Source organism: Mauremys mutica, chromosome 12 (genome assembly GCF_020497125.1).
Source record: "Mauremys mutica isolate MM-2020 ecotype Southern chromosome 12, ASM2049712v1, whole genome shotgun sequence".
In the NCBI taxonomy this organism is placed as follows: Eukaryota; Metazoa; Chordata; order Testudines; family Geoemydidae; genus Mauremys; species Mauremys mutica.
Window position 1 is genome coordinate 35,080,146 of NC_059083.1, and position 24,309 is coordinate 35,104,454.

At 50.3% G+C, this 24,309-nt stretch overlaps 1 protein-coding gene across 1 annotated transcript; it reads right to left on the reverse strand.

The window, feature by feature from the left end:
* Positions 1–3,220: 3,220 nt before the first annotated feature.
* LOC123346698 (zinc finger protein 250-like) lies at positions 3,221–22,359 on the reverse strand. Its single transcript, XM_044984172.1, has 6 exons — positions 22,308–22,359; positions 16,737–16,850; positions 15,217–16,415; positions 5,439–5,490; positions 4,718–4,831; positions 3,221–4,101 (listed from the first exon to the last, which is right to left on the reverse strand). Exons 1-6 carry the CDS (start codon positions 22,339–22,341, stop codon positions 3,221–3,223), a joined length of 2,394 nt encoding a protein of 797 aa, XP_044840107.1. The 5' UTR covers positions 22,342–22,359.
* Between the last annotated feature and the right edge of the window lie 1,950 nt (positions 22,360–24,309).

Here is a 24,309-nt window from a genome sequence, read left to right on the forward strand (position 1 = left end):
AGAGAGACAGCTTCTGGGATCATTTTTCCCATTATTCAAGACAAGGGCTGCAGGGAGTTTGAGAAGCTAAATTCTACTTTATTCTTAGCCAGCAAGAAATACAAGTTAACCATCCCTTCGCCCCACCTAGCACCCAGCTCATAAATATGCATTTCTGCCCCAGGCCAGCACATGGATTCTCCCAGTACCTGCAGGCAGCAGGGAAAGAGGAACAAGTTAAAGCTGGTGGAAAAGTGCAGACAATTAATGAGAGATGCTGGGACCCAGTCACAAAAGAGCAGGAAACCCAGGGAGCTCAGGTTAGAAGATGGATGCAGTGTGGGGTGAGTGGAGCACAGAACGTCTCTCATCCGCACAGAGGAAACGTAGATGTTGAGGGAGTGACTAGCTGTGCTTCCAGGATGCACTTCTGCCTCTTGGTGACAGAGGTTTGTCTGGCTTCAGGGCTGGCGAGGTCAGTTCATTTCCCTGGCTTCCTTCTCGCCTCTGCCCAGATTCCACCTCTCCGCAAACAAGAGATGGTCCCCCCTCTCTGGATCATTCCTCTAGGGGCATCGTTCATAGTCATTTAGAATTCAGGGACTCACAGGACAATTCCTCTCTCTCTCTGGCCCCAGTACAGCGAGTTCACAGTTCTCAGCCTCATCTCTCTGGCTCTGAAGAGCAAATCCTGCAGTTTTCCAGCTCCATCCTCTCCCGCTCCTGACTGCATCTCATATCTCTGCAGGGATCAGACACTAACTTCCTTCTTCTTTCAGTCTCCATCCCTCGGAGTGTAAATCTGGCACTCATCCTCAGTGTGTGTGCTGATAGATATTGATAATGATCAATTTTCAAACCACACTGAAATCTTTAGAGGGAAGGGTAGAAAAGTGTGAAAAAAATACATACTATTCTGGCAAATCATCAATTTTTTTGTGAAGTCTCCAATAAATCAGAGCTACATCCTGTCAAAGTAAACTAATATCAAAGTACGTGACCAAACAGCCTTCACCAAGGAGAGAAAAACCCACAATCCAGGGTGGGCCATGAAACACTTTCACACGTTCATAAAGTGAAATCCCAGAGAATCTTCAAATTCAAAGTAAGGAAAATAAATTGACCCATTTTCTTCTGATCTGGCTAAACCTGCTTTACTCAGCAAGTCCTTATTTGGTTGTGTAATTTACAAAAGTGTTTGCATTACCCTAACAAAAGAAAGGAAGGGGAGGGGAGAACCTTCCCATGGACAAATGATCTGGATTTAGCTGGGAAATCCCAGAAGCCACTTTACCAATAGATGGAAACAGGGATTGAAGCTCAGAAACCTCCCGCTGCGCTTTGGGCTTCATTTGAATTCCCCCTCCAGGCCTGCAACACTTTTTTCTCTGCCTCTCAGGAGTCTGATTTAGGATCCAAGCAATCAATGTGCCACTCCTGCAGAGCAAAGGACACTGCGGCAAGTGACACTTCGGGAGGTGGAGGGATAGAATAGGGAGAGAATAAAACTCTCCGAAGCTTGGACAGAGCTTGCTGTGTCAAAGATGGAGCGCGACGGTGACGGGGGAAGGAGGGAATCCCTCAGACTCACCCCATTGCTCTCAAAGAACATAGCAGCTAAAACATCACATTTTACTATCCCCGCTCCAGCTTTTTTAAAATAAATGTAATTCTGGGAGAAAATGGGGGCATGGGGAAACCCACATTGGAGCAATGTGAGAATCTGGGACTGAGACAATTTATCCCCAAAGGGAGAACTCGTGACTATAACAATCACTCTGCTAATGGGGTGATGTGATAAGATGCTCAAGGTCAGTCTAGACTAGGAAAAGTGGGGGAGGGTCAGAGGAGACGAGCTGGCTGATCCCAACTGCTTTTCCTACCATAGCCAGATGCTCAGAGGCTGATGCTGCAGAGGCAGAGGTGGGATCTCCAGGCCTCCCACAAAAGGCCCTGTGGAAATCAGCCCCTCTCAGTGGTGCTGTCTGAATGCAGAGGAGGCAGGGAGAAGGGGCAGAAGGGGTGAGTGATGAGAGGCAGCACTTCTCTATGCCTGTGCTCTCCCTCCCCTCTTATCCCATCATCCCCAAACACTCGATACCCCAGCACCCAGCTCCCCCTGCTTCCCAGCTACTCCAGCCCCAATCATTCAATCCCCAGTTTCCTCCCCAGAACCCATCGCCCTGGTCCCTTAATGGTGGATCCCCCAGAGCCCAGCGCCCTGGGGGATTTGGAGAGGGGAGGAGTTACCAGCCCCCAGGGACACTCCCCCTGCAGGGAACAGCTCCAGGTCAGTGGGGGAGCCCAGCCCAGGGGCTGGTGGAAGATGGGGGATGGGGACAGGTGTGTAGAGTGAAGGTGGGGCCTGGCCCAAGTGTCCTTCTCCTCATCTCCATGGCAGGGGGATCCCGGCTGGGAGGGGAAGGGAGTGGGGGACCTTCAGCCAGGCAGAGGGAGCGGCTGGAGGAGTTTCTCTCTCTCCCTTCCCCCGCCCGTGGCCCATCAGCTCAGCAGCCAGGGCTGCAGCAGGGAGGAGGGGCTGATGGAGGTTTCTCCTCCTCTGCCTGGGGTTTGCTTAGACCAGGCAGAGCCAGAGGGTCACTGACCAGCTGATGCTCGGCTGCTGCTGGATCCTCACCCCAGCAATGGGCAGCTCGATCCTTGGGAGCCAAATGCCCCTGATGTCTGTGGGAACGAGGAAATGGGTTTGTCACCACGGTCGGCCCCAGTCAGGGCCCTGAGAGAATGTCCCTGCTGTGTGGAGGAGTCTCTGACGTCCAACATGGCGTTAGCGCCACTTGGAGCATTTTCCACACTGAGAACATCTCAGAGGTTTCTTCCCTGTATGGATTTGCGGGTGTCTGATACTCCGGGAGCATCAAATGAGTCTCTGATGTCCAACATGGAATTAGCTACACTTAGATGTCTTCAGCTTTCAAAATGCTCCAAACAGGACTCTTCTCTGTGTGCATTTGATGATGCTCCCTACTGTAGGAGCACCAGTTGAAGCTTCCCCCACACTGAAGGTCTTTCTCTCGCTCATGAATTATCTGTTGTGTAATCATGTCTGAGCTCTGAATCTTTTCCCACAGCCAAGTTACTTCTAGGATCTCCCACCCTTGTGCATTCACTGATGTTTCGTAAGGTTTCATCCGCAACTGAAGCCTCTCACAGTCCAAGCATTTATGGGGTTTCTCTCCTGCGTGGGTTCCCCGATGCGTAACAATGGCTTATCTTTCATTCAAGCTCTTCCCACACTCGAGTTACTCTCCCGCGTATGGACTCTCCCATGCTTAATAAGTGTTGAGCTCTCGCTAAAACTTTTCCCACACACTAGGCACGTATGGGGTCTCTCTCCCGTGTGGACTCTCCAGTGTTTCGTGAGGCTTGAGCTCTGGCTGAAGCTTTTCCCACAGTCCGAACACGTGTAGGGTTTCTCTCCCGTGTGGTTTCTCTGATGTGTAATCAGATTGGTTTTCACCTTGAAACTTTTCCCGCAGTCAAGGCATTTATAGGGTGTCTCTCCTGTGTGGATTCTCCGATGATTGGTAAGGCTTGAGCTCTGACTAAAGCTTTTCCCGCAGTCCAAGCATTTATAGGGCTTCTCTCCCGTGTGCAGTCTCTGATGCGTAATAAGGTTTGTTCTCACACTGAATCTTTTCCCGCAGTCGAGGCATTCATAGGGTCTCTCTCCCGTGTGGATTCTCCGATGTTTAGTGAGGCTTGAGCTCTGATGGAAGCTTTTCCCACACTCCCAGCATTTATAGGGCTTCTCTCCCGTGTGGTTTCTCTGATGCGTAATAAGGTTGGTTCTCACACCGAAGCTTTTCCCACAGTCGAGGCATTTATAGAGTTTCTCCTCCTTGGGATTTGTCTGCTGGGCTGTAGTTTCCTTAGGATCTGTGCATCCTGCCCCACGTTCAATGGATTCATTCCTTTTCTTCGTTGGGTGGTTTCCCAGATGCTTCGCTGACCTGTGCCAATTTCCCCAGGCTTCCCCCTGTTCCAAGCACTGGGAAAAATTTCCATCAGCTGTTTTAATAATGGTCCCCAGGGGTTCCAATTGCTCAGGACCTTCAGATTGATGATTCTCCTCTTCATTCTCACTCACTGTCTCATCGCCTGCCGGGAGAGAGAGAATCCAGACAAGAGTCACCGCTGCTCCCCTTTCTCCTCAGCATTGGGAACCACAACACAATCACTGCTGGGGAGATGGAGCATTGGATTCTGTCTCCACATCCCACCCAAACACTCTTAGGCCTTGGCTACACTTGCAAATTTGCAGCGCTGTAGCAGGGTGTGAAAACACACCCTCTCCAGCGCTGCAAATTGCGGCGTTGCAAAGTGCCAGTGTGGTCAAAGCCCCAGCGCTGGGAGCGCTGTACGTTATTCCCCACAGGGAGGTGGAGTACGGACAGCGCTGGCAGAGCTCTCTCCCAGCGCTGGCGCTTTGACTACACTTAGCGCTTCAAAGCACTGCCGTGGCAGCGCTTTGAAGTGCAAGTGTAGCCATAGCCTTAGAGAAGGAAAGTCAGGGAGGAAATTCCCAACAGCTAACAGGGTGGGTAGGAAGCCGTGACTGATATTTGCCTTCATGATATGACACCCACTGACTGCAGCCCTGACCTGGGTGAGATGAGGCAGATCTGAGGGTTCTCATCACAGAAAAATTTTGGGAGTCCCAGCTTTTTCCTTCATTTGTCAGATACTTTCTGTGTCAGTTTCCCTGACTCCTCACCTGTGTGGGTGCCTCTTTGGCTCTCCCTTTCCTCAGCGGCCTGGAGATCCGGGACCCACGGCTCTTCCCCTCGTTCCAGTTGGGCGATCAGGTCAGGTTTGGGAACAGCAAATCCTGCTCAGCGAATGAAATCAGACAAGATCATGGAGCATGGGTAGAGGATGTGTCACAAAGAACATTCCCTGATTTTAAGATGGCCCCATGCTGTGCAGGAGGATGTGGAATCTGAACAGATGGGAACAGGGTGACTGAGCCCCTGGGGTAGGAGAGATTTGTCAGAAACCCAGTAGGAACATTCAGCATCTGTGGGGCTGGTGGGGGAGGAGACATGGGGGGGCATGGGGGGAGACTTGCTAAAACGGCAACAGCTCTGGTGTTAAATTCCTGCTAATTTCTCAACCTTCAGAGCCCTCCCCATGGATGGACCAAGTCCTAGGAAGAAAAGGGAACAGGGTGTAAGGGAAAGCTAATGCAGAGAGGAAAATGCACTGCTTCTGCTCCCTTGAAAGCAGAAGGAATGGGGATGAATTAGCACGTCCATTACGTTTATGAATCCCTGATTTGACTGCAGGGGGTATGGAGACGGAAGTCCCTTTCAGAATGGATGTGTGGACTATGCAACCCACTCTCTTCAAATCTAACTGACCAGGGAAGAACCTGACCAGAGTCAGACACACAGACCCCACAGCTTCTAATAACCAAGGGGACGGGAATCCCTTACCCAGCGAGGTCACTGTCTCATAGTTCTCCTGCATGACGTCCCTGTAGAGGGCTCTCTGGAAGGGGTCCAGCAGAGCCCCCTGCCCCTGGGTGAAATACACAGCCACCTCCTCGAAGGTCACTGGCATCTGAAACAACAAGAGTTCCCCACTCAGCACCTGCTGCCCCAGCCACAATCCCACTAGTCATGGAGGAGGAGGCACAGAAAAGCAGAATCCCACCCCCACCCCGCTCAGAGCAGCCAGGAGGCTTCAGGGGGTGGGAGAAGGTGAGAGCTCCTTGTTCCCCAGCACACGGAGCAGGGCAGGGTCTTCTCATTTCCCACACGCCTGCCAGCCACAGGCTGATGCGGGAAGCAGAGCTCTGAGCCGGGGACAGGGACAGGAATCCCAACAGCTTCCTTGCGTATTTCACAGCAGCCTCTGGCCAGTGGGGTCAGGCTCCTGCACTGGGAGTTTGGTCAGTTTTCCCAGCCCTGCCAGGCAGAGGGGGGAGGAGGGGTTCCTGGTTCAGAAACGGGGGAACGTCTCCACACATCCCGGCCAATGGGCCTGTTCAGAAAATCAGGCTCCAAGTTAAACGTGTCCCAGCGGGTTTTTCACACCCTGTCCCCTCCTTGCCTCTCACCCCGTGTGTTTCCTGCCCCTCTCCCTCCACAACAACCCCCCTGCAGTTCCCTGAAAATCCCCTACCTGAGCTGGCTCCATCACAGCCATTTCCCTTCCCTCTCCCGTGGGAATACGAGACAATTTGAAGTGCAATGTGGATGTTGTTAGCCAATACATATGTGCTAGGAATAATTTCAATAAAGACCCGGAAGGTATCTTCACTGAATCTATTACACCCTCCCCATAATTCTGTTCACCCATGTCAAGTAGCGCAGAAAACTTTGCGTTAGCTGAAGTATTTGGAAAACTGTCAGGAGTAGGGTCTTTGAAAATTTTACAGTAGCAACAGGTAGGAAGTCATTCTCACCGGTCTATACTAGAATGTCTCAAGGGCAGAGGACAAGACAGAGAATGGTTTTACCTACAAACCTAGGAGATGCCTTCACGCCCTGTGGTACTTGGAAATCATGAGGTAAAAAGTTCACCGCGGTACCAGAAAAACAATGTAAAAAGCTGATTGAAATGAGACGGAACCAGATGACGTGCAGCAGCAGTTCCCAACCAGGGGTCTGCAAGTAGGTTTCAGGGGGGCCGACAAGCAGGGACTCGTTGGGGCCCAGGGCAGAAAGCCAAAGCTGTGCTGCATGGTGCTGAAACCTGGGGCCCCGAGACCCGCCCTCCAGGCCTGAGGCCAAAACCTGAACTACTTCACTTTGCAGGGGCCCCTCCAGTGTGAGACTCCAGGTAATTTCCTGGCTTGCTACCCACTAGCGCCGGCCCTGGCTTTTATATGTAGAAAAACAGTAAGTGTGGCACAGGTTGGCTGTGGGGGGAGGGATAGCTCAGTGGTTTGAGCATTGGCCTGCTAAATCCAGGGTTGTGAGTTCAATCCATTGAGGAGGCCATTTGGGGAACTGGGGTAAAAATCTGGGAATTGGCCCTGCTTTGAGCAGGGGGTTGGACTTGATGATCTCCTGAGGTCCCTTCCAACCCTGATATTCTATGGAGTTTTTATAACATGGGAGGGGCTCAGAAAGAGAAAGGTTGAGAACCCCTGATGTACTGTGTACATTTACCTATACACATGTATAAAGAGATGGCATTAGAGTTGTCACTTTGTACACCTTGTGTGCGAGGTGAACGTAACACATGTGACGACTTCCCGGAGACTGGTATTGTGCAGAACCCTTTTTTCCCTGTACTATATTATCATTGGCTAAGAGCAACCAACCTGACTGGTCTTGGTTATTTGATCTCTCGCATAGATTTCAGAATGAACCAAAGGGCAGCCAAGCAACTGACTGTACAAAGTCTCTGAGCCAAACACTAAAAAAAATCAGAAACAGAGAAGCTACTTTGGTGGATTCACTGATTTTATCTCCAAGGCAGTGGGTCCCCCCAGCAGACTGGTGACTCAGCAGACACACAAACTGTTTTTGACTCTCTTTCCTCCTAATCACAGTCCCTGAGAAGTCAATCGCAGCAATTCAAAGCAGCAGCAGACCCTGCCAAAACAACAGATGCAAAACCTGCAGCCATATCTCCGCTGCTACAGTGATCAACATCTCCCTCCAACACAGCTTTCAAGATCCATGGGTCCTACATACGCCTATCACAACATGGGGTGCACCTTATCCAGTGCATAAATGCTCCAATAAAAACTATGTGGGTGAAACCAGACAATCACTACACTCTCAAACGAACTCACACTAAACGTGATAAAAGACAAAAACACCCTATCACCAGTGGGTGAAAACTTGTCACAGAGTGATCACTCCATATCTGACCTCTCAGCCCTCATCCTCAACGGAAACCTGCACAACATCTTCAAAAGATACCTGGGAACTTAAATTAATAACTCCACTAGATACTAAAAATCAGTCTTCATAAAGTATCAGAGGGGTAGCCGTGTTAGTGTGGATCTGTAAAAGCAGCAAAGAGTCCTGTGGCACCTTACAGACTAACAGACGTATTGGAGCATGAGCTTTCATGGGTGAATACCCACATGTCACATGCATCCGACAAAGTGAAAGCTCATGCTCCAGTACGTCTGTTGGTCAATAAGGTGCCACAGGACTCTTTGCAGTCTTCATAAAGACACTGGATTATTGGCTGATTACAATAATCTGCAACCCACTAATTCCCTCCTTTTTTGTCCTGTGTTAACAGGCCACTTCACCTTGAATGGTCCCTTAGACTAAAAATAACTAACTACCCTTGGTCAGTGTCCAAATTTCTTGGTCAAGGTCTGGATTGCAGAAGAAATAATACAAAACTAACAAGAACACTAGTAATAATAGAGATTTCAGGGTCTGTTCAAAAGTGTCCAGTGGTCTGGATTTGGCCCGCAGTTCGCCGACTGACTACCCCTGCCTTAGACTATGTGTTGCCTATTTACGGTGAACAATCTATTCCATCTTGTAGTTAGCTGTGACACTCCGAGTACCTTTCCCAGCCCTGCAGAAGAGCTGTATGGCTAGAAAGCACGTCTCTCTCACCTACAGAAGTTGCTCCAATACACGATATTACCTGACCGACCTTGTCTCCACAGGGTGATGCAGGGAATGGATCTGGGCAGACCTGGGAACCTCACTCTGACTTATTCACTGTCTCCACCCCTCTCCCCCCTCCCCTCTGCCTGGGAAAACTGGTTACTGGCCCACGTACATGGGTGTTTCCTCTCCAGTAGAGATGTGGTTGCTGCAACTGCTAACTGCCTGTGTCACTGAGGGCAGCAGCTCTGGGACCCGCAGACCCATAGGGAGCCCCTCCCGCTTTGGTACAAACTCACCAGCAGGTCCCTGAACAGGGCCCTTTGTGCAGAGTCACTGTCCTGCCCAGCCCCAGCCCTTTTCCCCGGGTCTCCCCATCACCTGCAGGCTGCGGCTCAGGGGCTGGTGTGGGCAGAACCCGGGGCTGCCCCAGGGGCTGGTGCCAGGAACAGTGAAAGTCCCCACCAGTGCTGGGCACAGAGGAGGGGACTTTAATGAAGGTCTGTCCCTGGCACAGCCCCAGCTGGGGAGCAGCAGTGTCACACTCTGGGCTCTCAGGCAGAGAAGGCAGCAGCATCTGACCCAGGCAGCTCAATTCAAGGGCTCTAATATCAGGAGCAGAGAGACACACACCAGCCGCCTCCTCTCCCTGAGCAATAGCCAGAGCCCTCTGGTGGCAGCAGGTAATGCCTGAGCCTCCCTGTCCTGCCCCTGCAGCCCCCAGGAGCAGGCAGAGGCTGATCCCATTGGCCCATCCGCACTCACCCCCTGCCAGAGCCAGCAGTGACTCTGGTCTGACTCTGGTATGGCTGAGATCTGAATCCTGCCCAGAAATCAGACCAGGGCCCTGGGCAGCCCCCAACACTCTGGAGACACAGACCCCACCAGCACGGGTGTGTCTGAAAATAATACACTGGGAGCAGGGGGGAGGGGGAGCTGGATATTTGCCTTGTAGCTTCTGAACCCTGAGGGGATAGTCCCCTGCCCCACTGCTGGTTTGACCGGTTCTAGGGGGAAAAATTCCCCTCTGGCTGCTGGGCAGGGCAGCCCCTCCCCATCGCCTGCCCCATGGGGCGGGGGAGTTACCTTGTGTCTCTCCCCTCCCCCTTCTCTTCTCCCTGCCCCCTGGCTCTGCCTTTTCCCCCGTCTGCACCCCTACACCCCCCCCACCTCCGCTTTCCTTCTCAGTATCCCCCCACCCCGAGTTTCCTGCTACTCCAGCCAGCAGCGCAAGAAACTGCTCCCCGTAGGGGTTTGCTACCTAGCGTGTACTGAGCATGCTCAGTAACATCTGCTGAAGCTACTGCCCTTCACCCTGCGCTTACTTGGCTTAAAGATTCTGGGAACGGGGGTCAGAAACATTCCTGCTGCAGCCACCAGTTCCTCGCAGTGCGGACACCGCTCCCGGGCCCGGGCGGGAATCGCAGCCAGCTCCGCGGGGAGCAGCCTGGGGCCAAACCTCCCCCTGCAGCCCGGGGGTGCCGGGGGGGGGGCGGGTCTCTCTCACCTTCCCTCCGAGCGGGGCCCACCGGGGCAGGGGCCGGGCCGGGCTGGGGGCTCTGCCCTGGGAGAGGCTCCTGGGGGGGAGCAGCGGGAAGGGCCCTGCTGGAGATTCCCCTCTCCCGGCTGCAGCCAGGGCTCCGGGCTCCCAGCACCAGCCGCCCCCCGGGGCTCGGGGATCTCGCCAGGAGCCTGGGAGCCAGAGTCACCGCAGCGGCTGCGAGTCACTTCCTGCGGCCGGGCCGGAGCCCAGCGCTCGCTGCCCGGAGCCGCCTCCCGGCTGCTCCTGGGTCCTAGCGATCAACTCAGCTCAATGCAGCCTCTGCCCCAGCCCCTGCCTCCTGGGGCCCCACCGCCCCTGGGCAGGGCCGCTTCTCCCAGCGCTATGTAGGTGCTCTGCATAGAAGCCAAAGGGTCAATGGGGACAGAAAGGAGGGGAGCAGATCCCAGGGAAGGGGGGTTTCAGTGAAGACTGGGCGTTGTTCCAGAGAGTCCCCCATATTATCAGGGACACAGGAGTGATGGGTCCTGCCTGGTCCTAGAGAGGCTGCCCAGGCACGTTGCTCAGTGACACTGTCTCCGTGTGTGATTCGTTCTGGTATAAAACTGGTACACGGAGCCCTTTGCCCAAGCTGGTCTCTTGTCTCCACACCCCCATCCGCAGCTCCCAGCCCTGGGCCGGAGCTACCAGCTCTGCTCCCCTGGCTCTCAGGTCAGGGAGCTGTCAGTGGCATGGGGTGGTGAGGGGTACAGATGGGGTAAGGGGGGTACACCTCAGCACCCCCACCCTAAAAGTTGTTCCAGCACCACTGGGAAATGGGCCACACAAAACTTATTCCAACGGGACTCAGGTCAAATGAGTGCTTAGGTTTTTTCTTTGCTGCTTCCATTGGTATCCAGGAGATGGCATTGGTGTAGCATGAATTTCCTCAATCCTTTTTTATCAGCAGCTTTATACAGTTGATTGTTTCAGGAATTGTATTTCATCATTAGCCCCTCCTATCGATTGCGACACCCCTTTTTAAGCAATTTCTCTTAATATGCCAAAGTGATACCCTGGTTTATATCTTTTTACATTTCTTCTTCCTTGTGCCAGATGATTCCTAGAGTGCAACATTTACCGTGAAAACCAACAAAACCTTTATACTCTTCTAAATTTGGAGGACATACTCCATACATTCTTTGATTGTACATAATAATTTCACCTTATTTAGGACATACAACAGAACAAGAGACGTTTTCCACATATGGAAGGATGTAGATCTGAGTTGCAATCACAATGCAAACAAAGGTGTGGATTTTAAGTTGGGGGGACAGAGATGATTCACAGTGTATTTGATTTAGGAAAATGATGTATAGTTTATACTTTCGGGTGAAAACACTTTGCATAGGCAAGCAGGGTGTGACCATAGTTTGGTAAATTGGAGTTCCTTTTAGCTAGGTTGGGAGGGAGAAAGAGGTGTATACAGAAGGAAATTATGAAATATTCTTGTCTAGGAGATTAACAATAGTCTCCTTTAGATATTTCAGTTTCTATTTCTGGGGAGAGGAACTCCCAGCCTTGGCTGATCTCTGCGTTCTTAGACAAGGTGTCTCATATAACGTGAACCGTTTTCTTATTGTCTTTTCTTCTTGGGTGGATCCTATTTTGGGATAAACAGAGGCGGACAATTTTTCTAATTTTGGGGAGCCAGAAAGAATGAGTAGCTATTAATCATTCAAAGGCATATCTGTTCCCTACATCCATCACAGAGCCAAGAGTGAAAGCTGAAAGCCAGAGTCAATGCGTGAGCCGGAAGCATGGTCAGGAAGCAGAGGCAGGGGTTGCAATGAACTAGACAAACTGGAGGTTCAACAAGGAAAAGTGGCTAAGCGGCAGTTCTGCAGAAAAGGACCTGGGGATTAAAGTGGATGAGAGGCTGGATATGAGTCAGCAGTGTGCCCTTGTTGCCAAGAAGGCTAATGACATATTGGGCTGCATTAGTAGGAGCATTGCCAGCAGATCGAGGGAATTGATTATTCCCCTCTATTCGGCACTGGTGAGGCCACGTCTGGAGTACTGCATTCAGGTTTGCCCCCTCCCGCCCCATAAAGGATGTGCACCAATTGGAGAGAGCCAGCGGAGGACAATGAAAATGATTAGGGGGCTGGGGCACATGACTTACAAGGAGAGGCTGACCGAACTGGGATTATTTGGTCCGCAGAACAGAAGAGTTGGGGGGATTTGATAGCTGCCTTTTGTGATGGGTTCTCTCATCGGGACCCCCTTGGGACTGTCACTTGATGCACTGAGATACCACTGAGCCTAACCCTTCTGCCACCATGGGCACCTCTTGTCTCTGCCTTGCTGAGCCAGACCCTCCAGCACAGACACAGAGATACAGCCACACCCCTCTGCAGAATACAGACACTGAAATCAGCTCATCTCTGGGGTGACTCAATTAAAGGGACATACCTCGGTGCCCCAGTGCACAGCCCCAATGGGACCTGAACCCCGGTTAAATCCATCTTACACTGTGTGAAGTTTTATACAGTATAAGTTCACATTATTCACCCTCTTTCTCGAGGTAAAGAGAGACATGCACAGACTGTTTACTCCCCAGGTAACAATTACTTACACTGGGTTTATTAATAAACAAAAGTGATTTTATTAAGTATAAAAAGTAGGATTTAAGTCAGGGCAGGCAAACTTTTTGGCCCAAGGGCCACATCGGGATTGCAAACTATATGGAGGGCCAGGTAGGGAAGGCTGTGCCTCCCCAAACGGGATCCCTGTCCCCTATCCACCCCTCCCACTTCCTGCCCCCTGATTGCCCCCCTCAGAATCCCCGACTGATCCAACCCCCCTTGCTCCTTGTCCCCTGACCGCCCCCTCCCCTAACTCTCCCCCGGGACCTCACCCCCCCATCCAACATCCCCTTTTCCCTGTCCCCTGACTGCCCCGACCCCTGTCCACACCCATGCCCTCGACAGGCCCCCTGGGACTCCCACGCCGATCCAACCCCCCTTGTTCACCGTCCCAACCCCCCTGAACCTCTGCCCCATCCAACTTCCCCCCGTTTCCTGTTCCCTGACTGCCCCAACCCCTATCCACACTCCCACCCCCCGACAGGCCCCCTGGGACTCCCAGGCCTATCCAACCACCCCCTGCTCCCTGTCTCCTGACTGCCCCTCCCTCAGAACCCCTGACCCATCCAACCCCCTCTGCTCCCTGTCCCCTGACTGCGCTGACTCCTATCCACACCCCCACACCCTGGACTCCCATGCCTATCCAGTCCCCCTGTTCCCCATTCCCTGACACCCCATCCAACCGATCCCCACTCCCCACCCCCTTACCATGCCAGAGCCAACCATGCTGCCGCACTGCCCGGCAGGAGCAGCGGGGCAGAGCGCTGGCAATGCACTGAGCTGAGGCTGTGGGGGAGGGGGGACAGCAGGGGAGGGGCCTCCCCGGCCAGGAGCTCAGCAGGACAGTCCCACGGGCCGGATGTGGCCCGTGGGCCGTAGTTTGCCAACGTCTGATTTAAGTGGTCAAAAGAGATAACAGACAAAACAATGCAGGTTACTAAGCAAATTGAAACAAACACGCCAGGCTAAGCTTAATACACTAAGAAACTAGTTACATGTAATATCTCACCCTCAAAGATGTTCCAATAAGCTGCTTTCATAGACTAGACTCATTTCTAGCCCAGGCTCAATCCTTCCCCCTGTTCAGTCTCTCTTAGTTCCAGCAGACATTTTGGGTGGTAAGCAGGGGTCTCCTCACGACCCTCTCTCTGTCTTGCTTCACACCCTTATATAGATTTGGCCGAAGGCGGGAATCTTTTGTCTCTTTGTTTAAACATCCCCCCACCCCAGCCTTGTGGAAAAATATCAAATCCTAGATGGATTCCAGCATCACGTGACACAGACACGTCTTCACATTGCCCCTCCTCCTCACAGGCGTCCAACAGACTTACAGGGAAACAAATCCATTCACAGCCCATTGTTTCTCGCTAAAGAGTCATCAAGTTCCTGAAGTACCATTAATGGCCCCCACTTAGCATAACTACAATAGGACTGTAGATTTCTACTTCATATTTCTAACTTCAGATATAGGAATGATACATGCATACAAAGAGGATGAACACATTCAGCAGATTATAACCTTTCCAATGGTACGTCCCATCACACATTTTGCATAAAGCCTATTCCAGTTACGTTACATTCATATTCATATGCATATTTCTATAAAGAATATGGAGTGCAACGTAACACCTTCAAGTACCAGAAGGGGGGTTCCAAAGAGGATGGAGCTTGGCTGTTCTCAGTGGTGGCACATGACAGAACAGGGAGCAATGGTCTCAAGTTGCAGTGGGGGAGGTTTAGGTTGGATATTAGGAAACACTATTTCACTAGGAGGGCGGTGAAGCACTGGAATGGGTTACCTAGGGAGGTGGTGGAATCTCCATCCTTAGAGGTTTTTAAGGCCTGGCTTGACAAAGCCCTGGCTGGGATGATTTCGTTGGGGTTGGACCTGCTTTGAGCGGGGGGTTGGACTGGATGGCCTCCTGAGGTCTCTTCCAACCCTAATTTTCTATGATTCTAACTGAAGCAGGCAACTGAGCACAGGAGCAGAGTGTGGAAAAGTAGAAGCAGAAAGCAAGAAGCAGGACCAAATGCAGCTACAGACATGGGACATTGAGCCTCTAGCAAGCTCAGGCTGTTGCTAGGTCATGTAGTAGCTAGCTCCACCCCTTCACCAATCAGGAAGTACAATCAAATCAGGCACACCCTACCAGATGCCCAGTGAGCTGCTGGGAGGCAGACGCTGCTGCACTGGGATCACAGACAGTCTGCTGCTTCTGTAGGGAAAGACCAGGTGTGGGGGATTTTTCAGAGCTTGGGTGCTCTTTTAGCACATTGTTGGAGAAGTGAGATTTTCATGTTGGCAGGGGGCAATTTTAATTGTGCTCCTAAAGAGCCATTAGCTAGGAATCCTGGAACTGCATCCACTGTCTGCTCAGTGACTATCAACTCTTCTATGGGTTCAAATCCATCATTTCTTTTTCTTGTTTTCACTGCGTTTTGTGATTCAATTTTATTAAAGGTCTTTTAAAAAGTCGAAAATCTCTCCTTGTGGGAATTCTCTGATGTGTGAGTTCCTACTGAATCTTTTTCCACCACTGGCGTATTTCTAGGGTATCCCACTCTTATGGATTCTCCGGTGTTTAGTGAGGTAGGAACTGTTACTGAAGCTTTTCCCACAGTCCAAACATTTATGGGTTTTCTCTCCCACGTGGATTGTCTGATGTGTAGTAAGGTGTGATTTCTGAATGAATCTTTTCCCACAGTCCAAACAAGTATGGGGTTTCTCTCCCGTATGGATTCTCTGATGCGTAAGAAGGGATGATCTCTGACTAAAACTTTTCCCACAGTCCAAACACGTATAGGGTTTCTCTCCTGTATGGATTCGCTGATGTCTAAGAAGGACCGATCTCTGACTAAAACTTTTCCCACAGTCCAAACATGTATGGGGTTTTTGCCCTGTGTGTGTTCTCTGATGTACAGTAAGGTGTGAGCTCTGATTGAAACTTTTCCTGCACTCAAGACATTTATAGGGTCTCTCTCCTGTGTGAATTCGGCGATGTTTAATAAGGTGTGCACTGTTACTGAAGCTTTTCCCACACTCAAGACATTTATAGGGTCTCTCTCCCGTGTGCAGTCTCTGATGCGTAATAAGGTAGGAGCTGTGACTGAAACATTTCCCGCAATCCATGCAAATATGGGGTTTCCCTCCTGTGTGTTTTTGCTGATGTTTAATAAGGTTTGATCTCACGTTGAATCTTTTCCCACACTCGAGGCAATTATAAGGTCTCTCTCCTGTGTGCAGCCTCTGGTGTATAATAAGATCTGAGCTCTGAATGAAGGTTTTCCCACAGTCCAGGCATTTATAAGGTCGCTCCCCCATGTGCATTCTGCCATGTTTAACAAGGCCTGAGCTCTTACTGAAGGTTTTCCCACAGTCCAAGCATTTATACGGTTTCTCACCTGAGTGGTTTCTCTGAAGTGTAACAAGGTTTCTACTCATATTGAATCTCTTCCTACTCTCTAGGTGTTTATAGGGTTTCTCTTCCCTGTGATATGTCTGCTGGGCTGTGGTTTCCTTGGGATCTTTGCATGTTGTCCCATATTGAATGGATTCATCCAGTTTCCTCCTGGGATAATTTCCCACCTGCATCTCTGATCTGTGTGGATCTCCCCAGACTTTTCCCTGTTCCAAGTCCTGGGAAAAATTCCCTTCAGCTCTTCTCAAAAACGTCTCCTGCGGTTCCACTTTCCCAGGACCTTCCTGCTGCTGATTCTCCTCCTTGTTCTCACTCACTGTCCTATCACCTGCTGGGAGAGAGAGAACCCAGGAGTTACTGCCTGTACCGGGGAGAAAGGACAGAAAGAGGAATAGCGAAGAGGGAAAACACAACACAGTGACTGTTGGGAGACGTCGGATTCTGCCTCCACATCCCACCCAAACACTCCCAGGTAAATAAAGTCAGGGAGGAAATTCCCGACAGCTAACAGGATGGGTGGGAAGCCGTGACTGACATTTGCTGGGATGATATGACACCAGAACTGAGGGCTCTCACTCACCGCACATTTTGGGAGTCCCAGTTTTTCCTTCACTTGCCAGATGTTTCTGTCTCAGTTTCCCTGACCCCTCACCTGTGCAGGTGCCCCTCGGGCTCTCCCTTTCCTTCGTGGCCTGGAGATCTGGGACCCACGGCTCTTCCCCTCGTTCCAGCCGGGCGATCAGTTCAGGTTTGGGAATGGGGAATCCTGCACAGAGGGTGAAATCAGACCAGATCAGGGTGCATGTAGCATTGGTAGAGTATCTGTCACAAAATGCATTCCCTGAGTTTAACCTGACCCTGAGCTATGCTGGAAGGGGTGGGGATGTGGAATGCAAACAGATGGGGGGACAGGGTCACTCAACAACCTTGGGAAAGGCAGACATGTGGGGAGATGTCCCAAGATCTGTGTGCTCTGGGGGACAACACATCCAGAGAGACTTACAAGCAGTGCTGGGGAGGAGCCGATGGTCATGGTACATGTAGGTATCAATGACACACAGGAAAGTTAGGATACGGTTCATGGAGGCCAAAGGTCGTCCGATAGGTAAGAGATTAGAATTCATTCTCTGAAATGCTTCCGGTTCCACGCGCAAGGCCAGGAAGACAGGCAGAACTGCAGGGTCTCAACAGATGATGGCGTAGGAAGGAGAGATTTAGCTTCATTATGAACCGGGGAAGGAAGAGACTTTATAAGATGGATGGGCTCCCACTAAACCCAAATGAAACCAGACTGCTGGCATGTCACATTAAAATGGTGGTAGAGGGTTTTTCAAACTAAGGGCTGGGGAAAAGCGGACAAGTGCGGAGGAGGAAACAGTTCAGGCAGAAGCATCTCTTAAGGATGAATTTATTAAAGGGGTGTGTCATAAATATGAAGGGAAGGCTAACCACCTTCCTGTATACAGTACTATAAAATCCCTCTTGGCCAGAGGCACAAAATCCTTTTACCTGTAGAGGGTTAAGAAGCTCAGGTAACCTAGCTGGCACCTGACCAAAAGGACCAATAAGGGGACGAGACACTTTCAGATCTGGGGAGGGGGAAAAGTCTTTGTTTTGTCTGTTCTTTGTCTGTCTGTTCTGTGTGCTTGCCGGAGACAGATCAAGAAGGCAAGCAATCCAACTCCATTAGAATTTAGTAAGTAATAATAAGGGAATTACTTTTATTTTGGCTGGTGATTTTCCTGGTCTAGAAGGATGTTTTGTCTAGAGGGAGGCTTATCCCTGGATTTGTAACTTTAAGGTTTTGCCTAGAGGGAAGATCCTCTATATTCTTGAGTCTTTTGTTAGTCTGTAAAGTACTTACCATCCTGATTTTACAGAGGTAATTCTCTTACCTTTTCTTTAATTAAAATTCTTCTTTTAAGAACCTGGTTGATTTTTCATTGTTTTAAGATCCAAGGGTTTGGGTCTGTGTTCACCTGTACCAATTTGTGAGGATATTCTTCTCAAGCCTCCCCAGGAAAGGGGGTGTCGGGGCTTGGGGGGATATTTGGGGAAGGTAGGGCTCCAAGCGGCCCTCCCTAAATGTTTGTTTAAATCACTTGGTGGTGGCAGCGTTACTTAATCCAAGGAATAGGGTAGTTTTTAACCTATGCTGGTAGAAATAAGCTTAGGGGGTCTTCATGCGGGTCCCCACATCTGTACCCTAAAGTTCAGAGTGGGGAGGGAACCCTGACAGGGTGACTCTATATCCTAGTACTGAGGCTAGGGAAGGAATTGGTAAAGTACCGATTGGAGCTAGAGAGGAACAGTTATGCACAAAAATGTCCTATTGAAACATAACACCTGAAGGCAAGCATATTGAGAAAACATACAAATGCTTACATACAAATGTTCGAAGTCTACAAATACTAGTATGGCTGAACTAGAGTGCCCGGGTTAAACGAGGTTATTGATATAACAGGTGTTCCGGAAAAGCAGTGGAATGAGGATAATCAATGGGACATAGTAATACAAGGGTACAAAATATAGAGGAATAATAGAGTAGGTCACACTGGTGGGGCAATGGTGCTATCACATGATAAATAAAAAAACCAGAGTCAAATAGGGTGAATATCTAAAATGAATCCAACTGTAAATGATGCATAGAAATTGCATGCTTGAATAATAGGAGTATAACGGTAGGAATATGCTATTAACCACCTGACCAGGATAGTGACAGTGACTGTGATATGCTAAGGGAGGTCAGAAAATGCAAAATAATGGGTGAGTTCATCCATCTTCCTATTGACAGGATAAATGTCACCTCAGGGTGATTCAGAGAGAAAATGTCACCTCAGGGTGATTCAGAGAGAAAATTTCTAGACACCATAAATCAGAGGTTCTCAAATTGTGAGTTCATTCAGGTGGTCCGTGGATAGTTCTCTCTAAGCCAGTGGTTCCCAAACTGGGGTTCGTGAACCCCTGGGGGATTGCAAAATGTTACAGAGGATTCTCAGGGAAAAATTCCTTAATGGCAGACAAAGCTGTCCCTAGGGACCCCGAGCAGCACAGAGCCAGCAGCCCGAGCCCCGAGGACTTCCAAGAGCTATGCAGATCAAAGCAAGCACATCCACCACACTGAGATTTAAACTTCAAGACTCCTTATAAGAAATGGAAAGGGAGGTAGACATTTTTTTTTATTTTATTTTTTTACTGTTTTTTAAATTAAATAGGCTGATAGTATTGTTTTAAAATTATTATGAAGAACGAGTTTAAGCTCTGTTGTAATGTGCATTGTTTGCCTGGACTGCTCAAGACCTGAATGCTTGTGTAGGAGGAACTCTTTGAGTTGGCTTCTTAAATATCTTCATGCTCTTTCACATCTGATACTCCTCGATGAAACATAGGAGCCTTGTCTTATAACAGGCTTATTCAAAGTGATACAAGCGACAAAAGTGAGATCTTGGAAGAGTGTTGCCATTTTCATAATGTAATAAAAATATCGTAATGATAAATAATAATTAATAATAAATAGTGTGCAATGAGCATGTCATAAAACCAAATTTTATATTTCCAAGATCACTGCTTTTATAATTTATGCTCAGGTAAGGGAGAAAATCCCTGGAAATATTCATTTTTAGGAGGGGTTCGCGAGACTTGACATTTTAGTGAAAGGGGTTCGTGGGTTGTTAAAAGTTTGGGAACCACTGCTCTAAGTCTAAGAGAACTCCCATTGACTCTTATGTAGCAAGCAGCAGTAGGTTTGGTGGGGGTGCTGCTAGGTGTTTTGTAAGATCAAGACCTTATTTGCAAGCTCTTTGAAGCAGAGATCTGTCTGCAAATTCCAAGCCATGTGTTAATGTGCTCCAGGGCCTATAAAAACTCAATGAGTCCACTGTGAGTTTTTGAGTTGGTGATGCACACACTGTGCAACCAGGAGAACTTTGCCTGTTTCTACAGGGCTCTGTTGCATTTGCACAGCGTGGGTCCTAAACAATCATTTAAAATACCCATCACTTGATATTTTACTTTACTTCGTATTTTCAGTGTTGTTACTGCTTTGTTTGTGATTTTTTTTTGCTCTTTGTGTCATGTTGTTACTTATTTTTAATGTTCTATGTGGGTGAAGTATTAATCAAATTTAGAGTGGACATTTCAGAGAAATTGCATAAGCCTGAGCGAATGCCTTTTACTCTCCTTTCCAGTATCAGAAAATATTGCAGTAATATTTACAATGAGAGCATGACTATTTCTAGTTGACTCACAGATTTGTTTAGCATCTTAAAGCTGAGCCCTGTGTGCAGATAATATGCATGTAAGAGGGATTGTTAATTATTAATAAGGGTTTTTTTATATAGCGCTTTGATCCAAAGCGCTTTACAATAGATAATGGTACAATCAACATTTGGAAAGATCATTACGTGGTCCGCCGAGACCCTCAGCAATTTTCAAATGGTCCACGAAAAAAAACATTTGAGAACCACTGCCATAAATTATTGCTTCTTGGAGCAGCTAGTCCTCAAGCCCATCAGGGGAGAGGCAATTCTTGATTTAGTCCTAAGTGGAGTACAGGGTCTGGTCCAAGTGGTAACTATAGCTGAACCGTTCAGTAAAAGTGACCTGTAATGTAATTAAATTGAATATCCTTATAGGAGGGAAAACACCAAGAAGTCTAACATCAGTACAGGGCAAATTGGTTGAAACTATGGTAAAGGAAAGAATTAACAGACACGTAGATGAACACAGTATGTTGGGGAAGAGTCAACACATCTTTTGTAAAGGGAAATCATGCCTCACCAATCTATTAGAATTCTTTGAGAGAGTCAACAAGCATTTGGACCCACCATAGTAATATTTAACTTTAACAAGGGAAACTACACAAGAATGAGGATGCTAGACAGACAGAAATTAAAAAGAGCAGTCCCCAAGGTAAAATGCCTGCAAGCAACATGGAGACTACTTAAAAACACAGTAGGAAGACCAAAAAAATGCTGCCATGGCTAAACAGCAGAGAAACAGAGGCCATTAGAGGCAAAATACCATACTTCCAAATTTAGGAATCCTGGTAGGGATAACAGGAAGGAGCGCAAACTCAGGCAAGTACAAGGCCAAGAAAGGATTAAGAGAAACAACTTGCTAAAGATGCAAAAATTAACAGTAATTTTGTTTTTAAGGATATGTGAAGGAGGAAGCCTACTGAACAGGCAGTGGGGCCACTAGATGACAAAGACTCTATGAAAACAAAGCCACTGTGGGGAAGATGAATGAATTTTTTGCATTGATCTTCACTGCAGAAGGTGTAGGGAGACACCCACATCAGAGCTATTCTTTTTGGGGGACATCTTTGAAGCCCATATTTGTCCCACATTGATGTTTCAACAGAAGACGTTTTAGACCAAACTGATAAATTAAACAGTAATAAGGAACCAGGCTCAGGTGGTATTCGCCCAAGAGTTCTGAAGGAACTCAAATATGAAATAGCAGAGCTACTGATTGTAGTCTGTAACTTCAGCCTCTGTACCAGATTAATACACACAAGAGGAAGTATTTTTTCATACAACGCACAGTTAGCCTGTGGAACTCATTGTTGACGGATGTTGTGATGGCCAAAAAAGGTATAACTGGGTTCAAAAAAGAACTGGAAAACTTCACGGAGAATAGGTCCAGCTAGGGCTATTAGCCAAGATGGTCAGGAACTCAACCCCATGCTTGGAGTAACGGCTAATGGCAGTTGGGAATGGAAAACAGGTGCGGGTGACTCCATAATTCCTGGTCCCACCCTGGAGCCCGCACCTCCAGCCAGAGTCCTCACCCCCTCGCATCCCAACCCTCTGTCCTAGCCCTAAGCCCCTCATTCCCAGCCTAACCCCAGAGACCCCACCCCCAGCCAGAGCCCTCACAGCTTTGCACCCCAACCCTCTGCCCCAGGCCTGAGCCCCCTCCCACACTCTGAACCCCTTGGCCCTACCCCCGCCACAAGATGTGTCACACGTCACCTCCATATTGGTGCACGTAACAAAATTCATTCCACTCAGAAGTGGGAAAAATTAGAGGGAACACTGAGGCAACTGTTATGCTCTGACGTTTCTGATTCCCCTATCTCACTAGAGGGGGTATGGAGATGAAAGTCTCTTTCACACTGGAGCTGGGGACTACGCGACCCTCCCCCACAATCCAACTGACCAGAGTCAGACATGCAGACCCCATGGCTTCTAATAGCTGAGACACAGGAATTCCTTACCCAGCGAGGTCACCGTCTCGTAGTTCTCCTGCATGACGTCCCTGTAGAGGGCTCTCTGAGCGGGGTCCAGCAGAGCCCCCTGCCCCTGGGTGAAATACACAGCCACCTCCTCGAAGGTCACCGGCATCTGGAACAACAAGAGTCCCCCACTCAGCACCTGCTGCCCCAGCCACAATTCATGGGGGAGAAAGGTCAATAAAATGGAAACTCTGGGAAAGCCAGAGTAGCAGAATCCCACCCCCAGCCTGCTCAGGGCAGCTAGGAGGCTTCAGGGGGTGGGGAGAAGGTGAGAGCTCCTTGTCCCCCCAGCACACGGAGCAGGGCAGGGTCTTCTCATTTCCCACACGCCTGCCAGCCACAGGCTGATCCGGGAAGCAGAGCTCTGAGCCGGGGACAGGGACAGGAATCCCAACAGCTTCCCTGCATATTTCACAGCAGCCTCTGGCCAGTGGGGTCAGGCTCCAGCACTGGGAGTCTGGTCAGTTTTCCCAGCCCTGCCCAGGGGGGTGTTTCCTGGTTCAGAAATGGGGGAGTGTTTCCCTCCCACCCCCGCCAAGGGGCCTGTTCAGAACATCAGGGTCCAAGTTGACTGTGTCCCAGGAGATTTACCACACCCTGTGTCCCCACCCCACCTCCCCTGTGTGTTTCTTGTTCCTCCCCCTCCACAACAACCAGGGCCGGCTCCAGGCACCAGCGAAGGAAGCAGGTGCCTGGGGCGGCTGATAGAAAGGGGCGGCACTCTGTTCGTTGTTGGGGCAGCATGTCCAGGTCTGCTGTGGCGGCACTTCGGCGACAGGTCCTTCAGTGCCTCACTTCATCTTCGGGGACACTTCGGCGGCGGGTCCTTCACTCCCCTTTCCTCTTCAGCTCAATCGGGTTTTCCATTTTTTTTCCCTTCGCCGCTTGGAGTGGCGAAAAAGCTGGAGTCGGCCCTGACAACAACCCCCCCTCCTCCCCCCGGAAATCTCCTACCTGAGCTGGCTCCATCACAGCCATTTCTCTTCCCTGTCCCCTGGATGATGGGCCGATCTGGAGCAAAACGTGGACCTGATTCCTCAGCCTGTCAGGGCGATAGGGGCAGGTTACAGAACGGACCTGAGTCCACATCACACCCCAGTTCCCCCCAGGCTCCCTCCCTGCAGACAGACGCTCTGGACTCTGCCACGCTGGGAAAACCCTTAGTCACTTTATCACAACACAAACGCAGGGACAGGCAGGCAGAGGCTGATCCCATTGGCCCATCTGCACTCACCCCTTGCCAGAGCCAGCAGTGACTCTGGTCGGACACTGGTGTGGCTGAGATCTGAATCCTGTAGGGAAATGAGACCAGGACCCTGAGAAGCCCCCAACACTCAATAATACATCGGGAGCGGGGTGTGCAGGGGGGAGGGGGCTGGATATTTGCCTTGGTGCTTCTGAGCCCTTGGGCAGAAGCCTCCACCGACCCCAATGCATCATTGACTAGTTGCTGTAAAATAATTCCCCTCTGGCTGCTGGGTGGGGCAGCCCCTCACCCTCTGCTGCCCCATGGGGTGGGAGAGCTGCTCTTGTATCTCCCTCTCTCCCCAACCCCTCCCTTCCCCAGCCTGTCTGTTCTTGCTCTCAGTCTCCCTCCAGCCTCCCCTCCCCACATCCCCCATTTCCCTCGCAGCGCCCCCCACTCAGAGTTTCCTTCTATTGCAGCCTTGTTCCCATCTGCCCCATAAGTCTCCCCAGATTCCCCTGCATCGCCCCATCCTCCCTTCAGCCACCCCCTCCTGCCCCCATCCCATCCCTGTTCCCCCTCAATCTCCCTTATCTGCACCCCCCGCCCCGCCCCCACCGGGGCTGGCGGCAGCTTTCCCGGGCCCCGGGCGGGAATCGCAGCCAGCCCCGCTGGGAGCAGCCTGGGGCCAAACCTCCCCCTGCAGCCCGGGGGTGCCGGGGGGGGGCGGGTCTCTCTCACCTTCCCTCCGAGCGGGGCCCCCCGGGGCAGGGGCCGGGCCGGGCTGGGGGCTCTGCC

Excerpts from the sequence above, each read along its gene's own strand:
- LOC123346698 (XM_044984172.1), bottom strand. The coding sequence starts at position 22,341 with ATGCAGGAGAACTACGAGACGGTGACCTCGCTGG. Across the intron at positions 5,491-15,216 it reads TCCATAAGAGTGGGATACCC|GCCCTCTACAGGGACGTCAT; the intron begins TAGAAATACGCC and ends CCCTTCCAGAGA. Across the intron at positions 4,102-4,717 it reads CCAAAGAGGCACCCACACAG|GCGATGAGACAGTGAGTGAG; the intron begins GTGAGGAGTCAG and ends CTCTCCCGGCAG.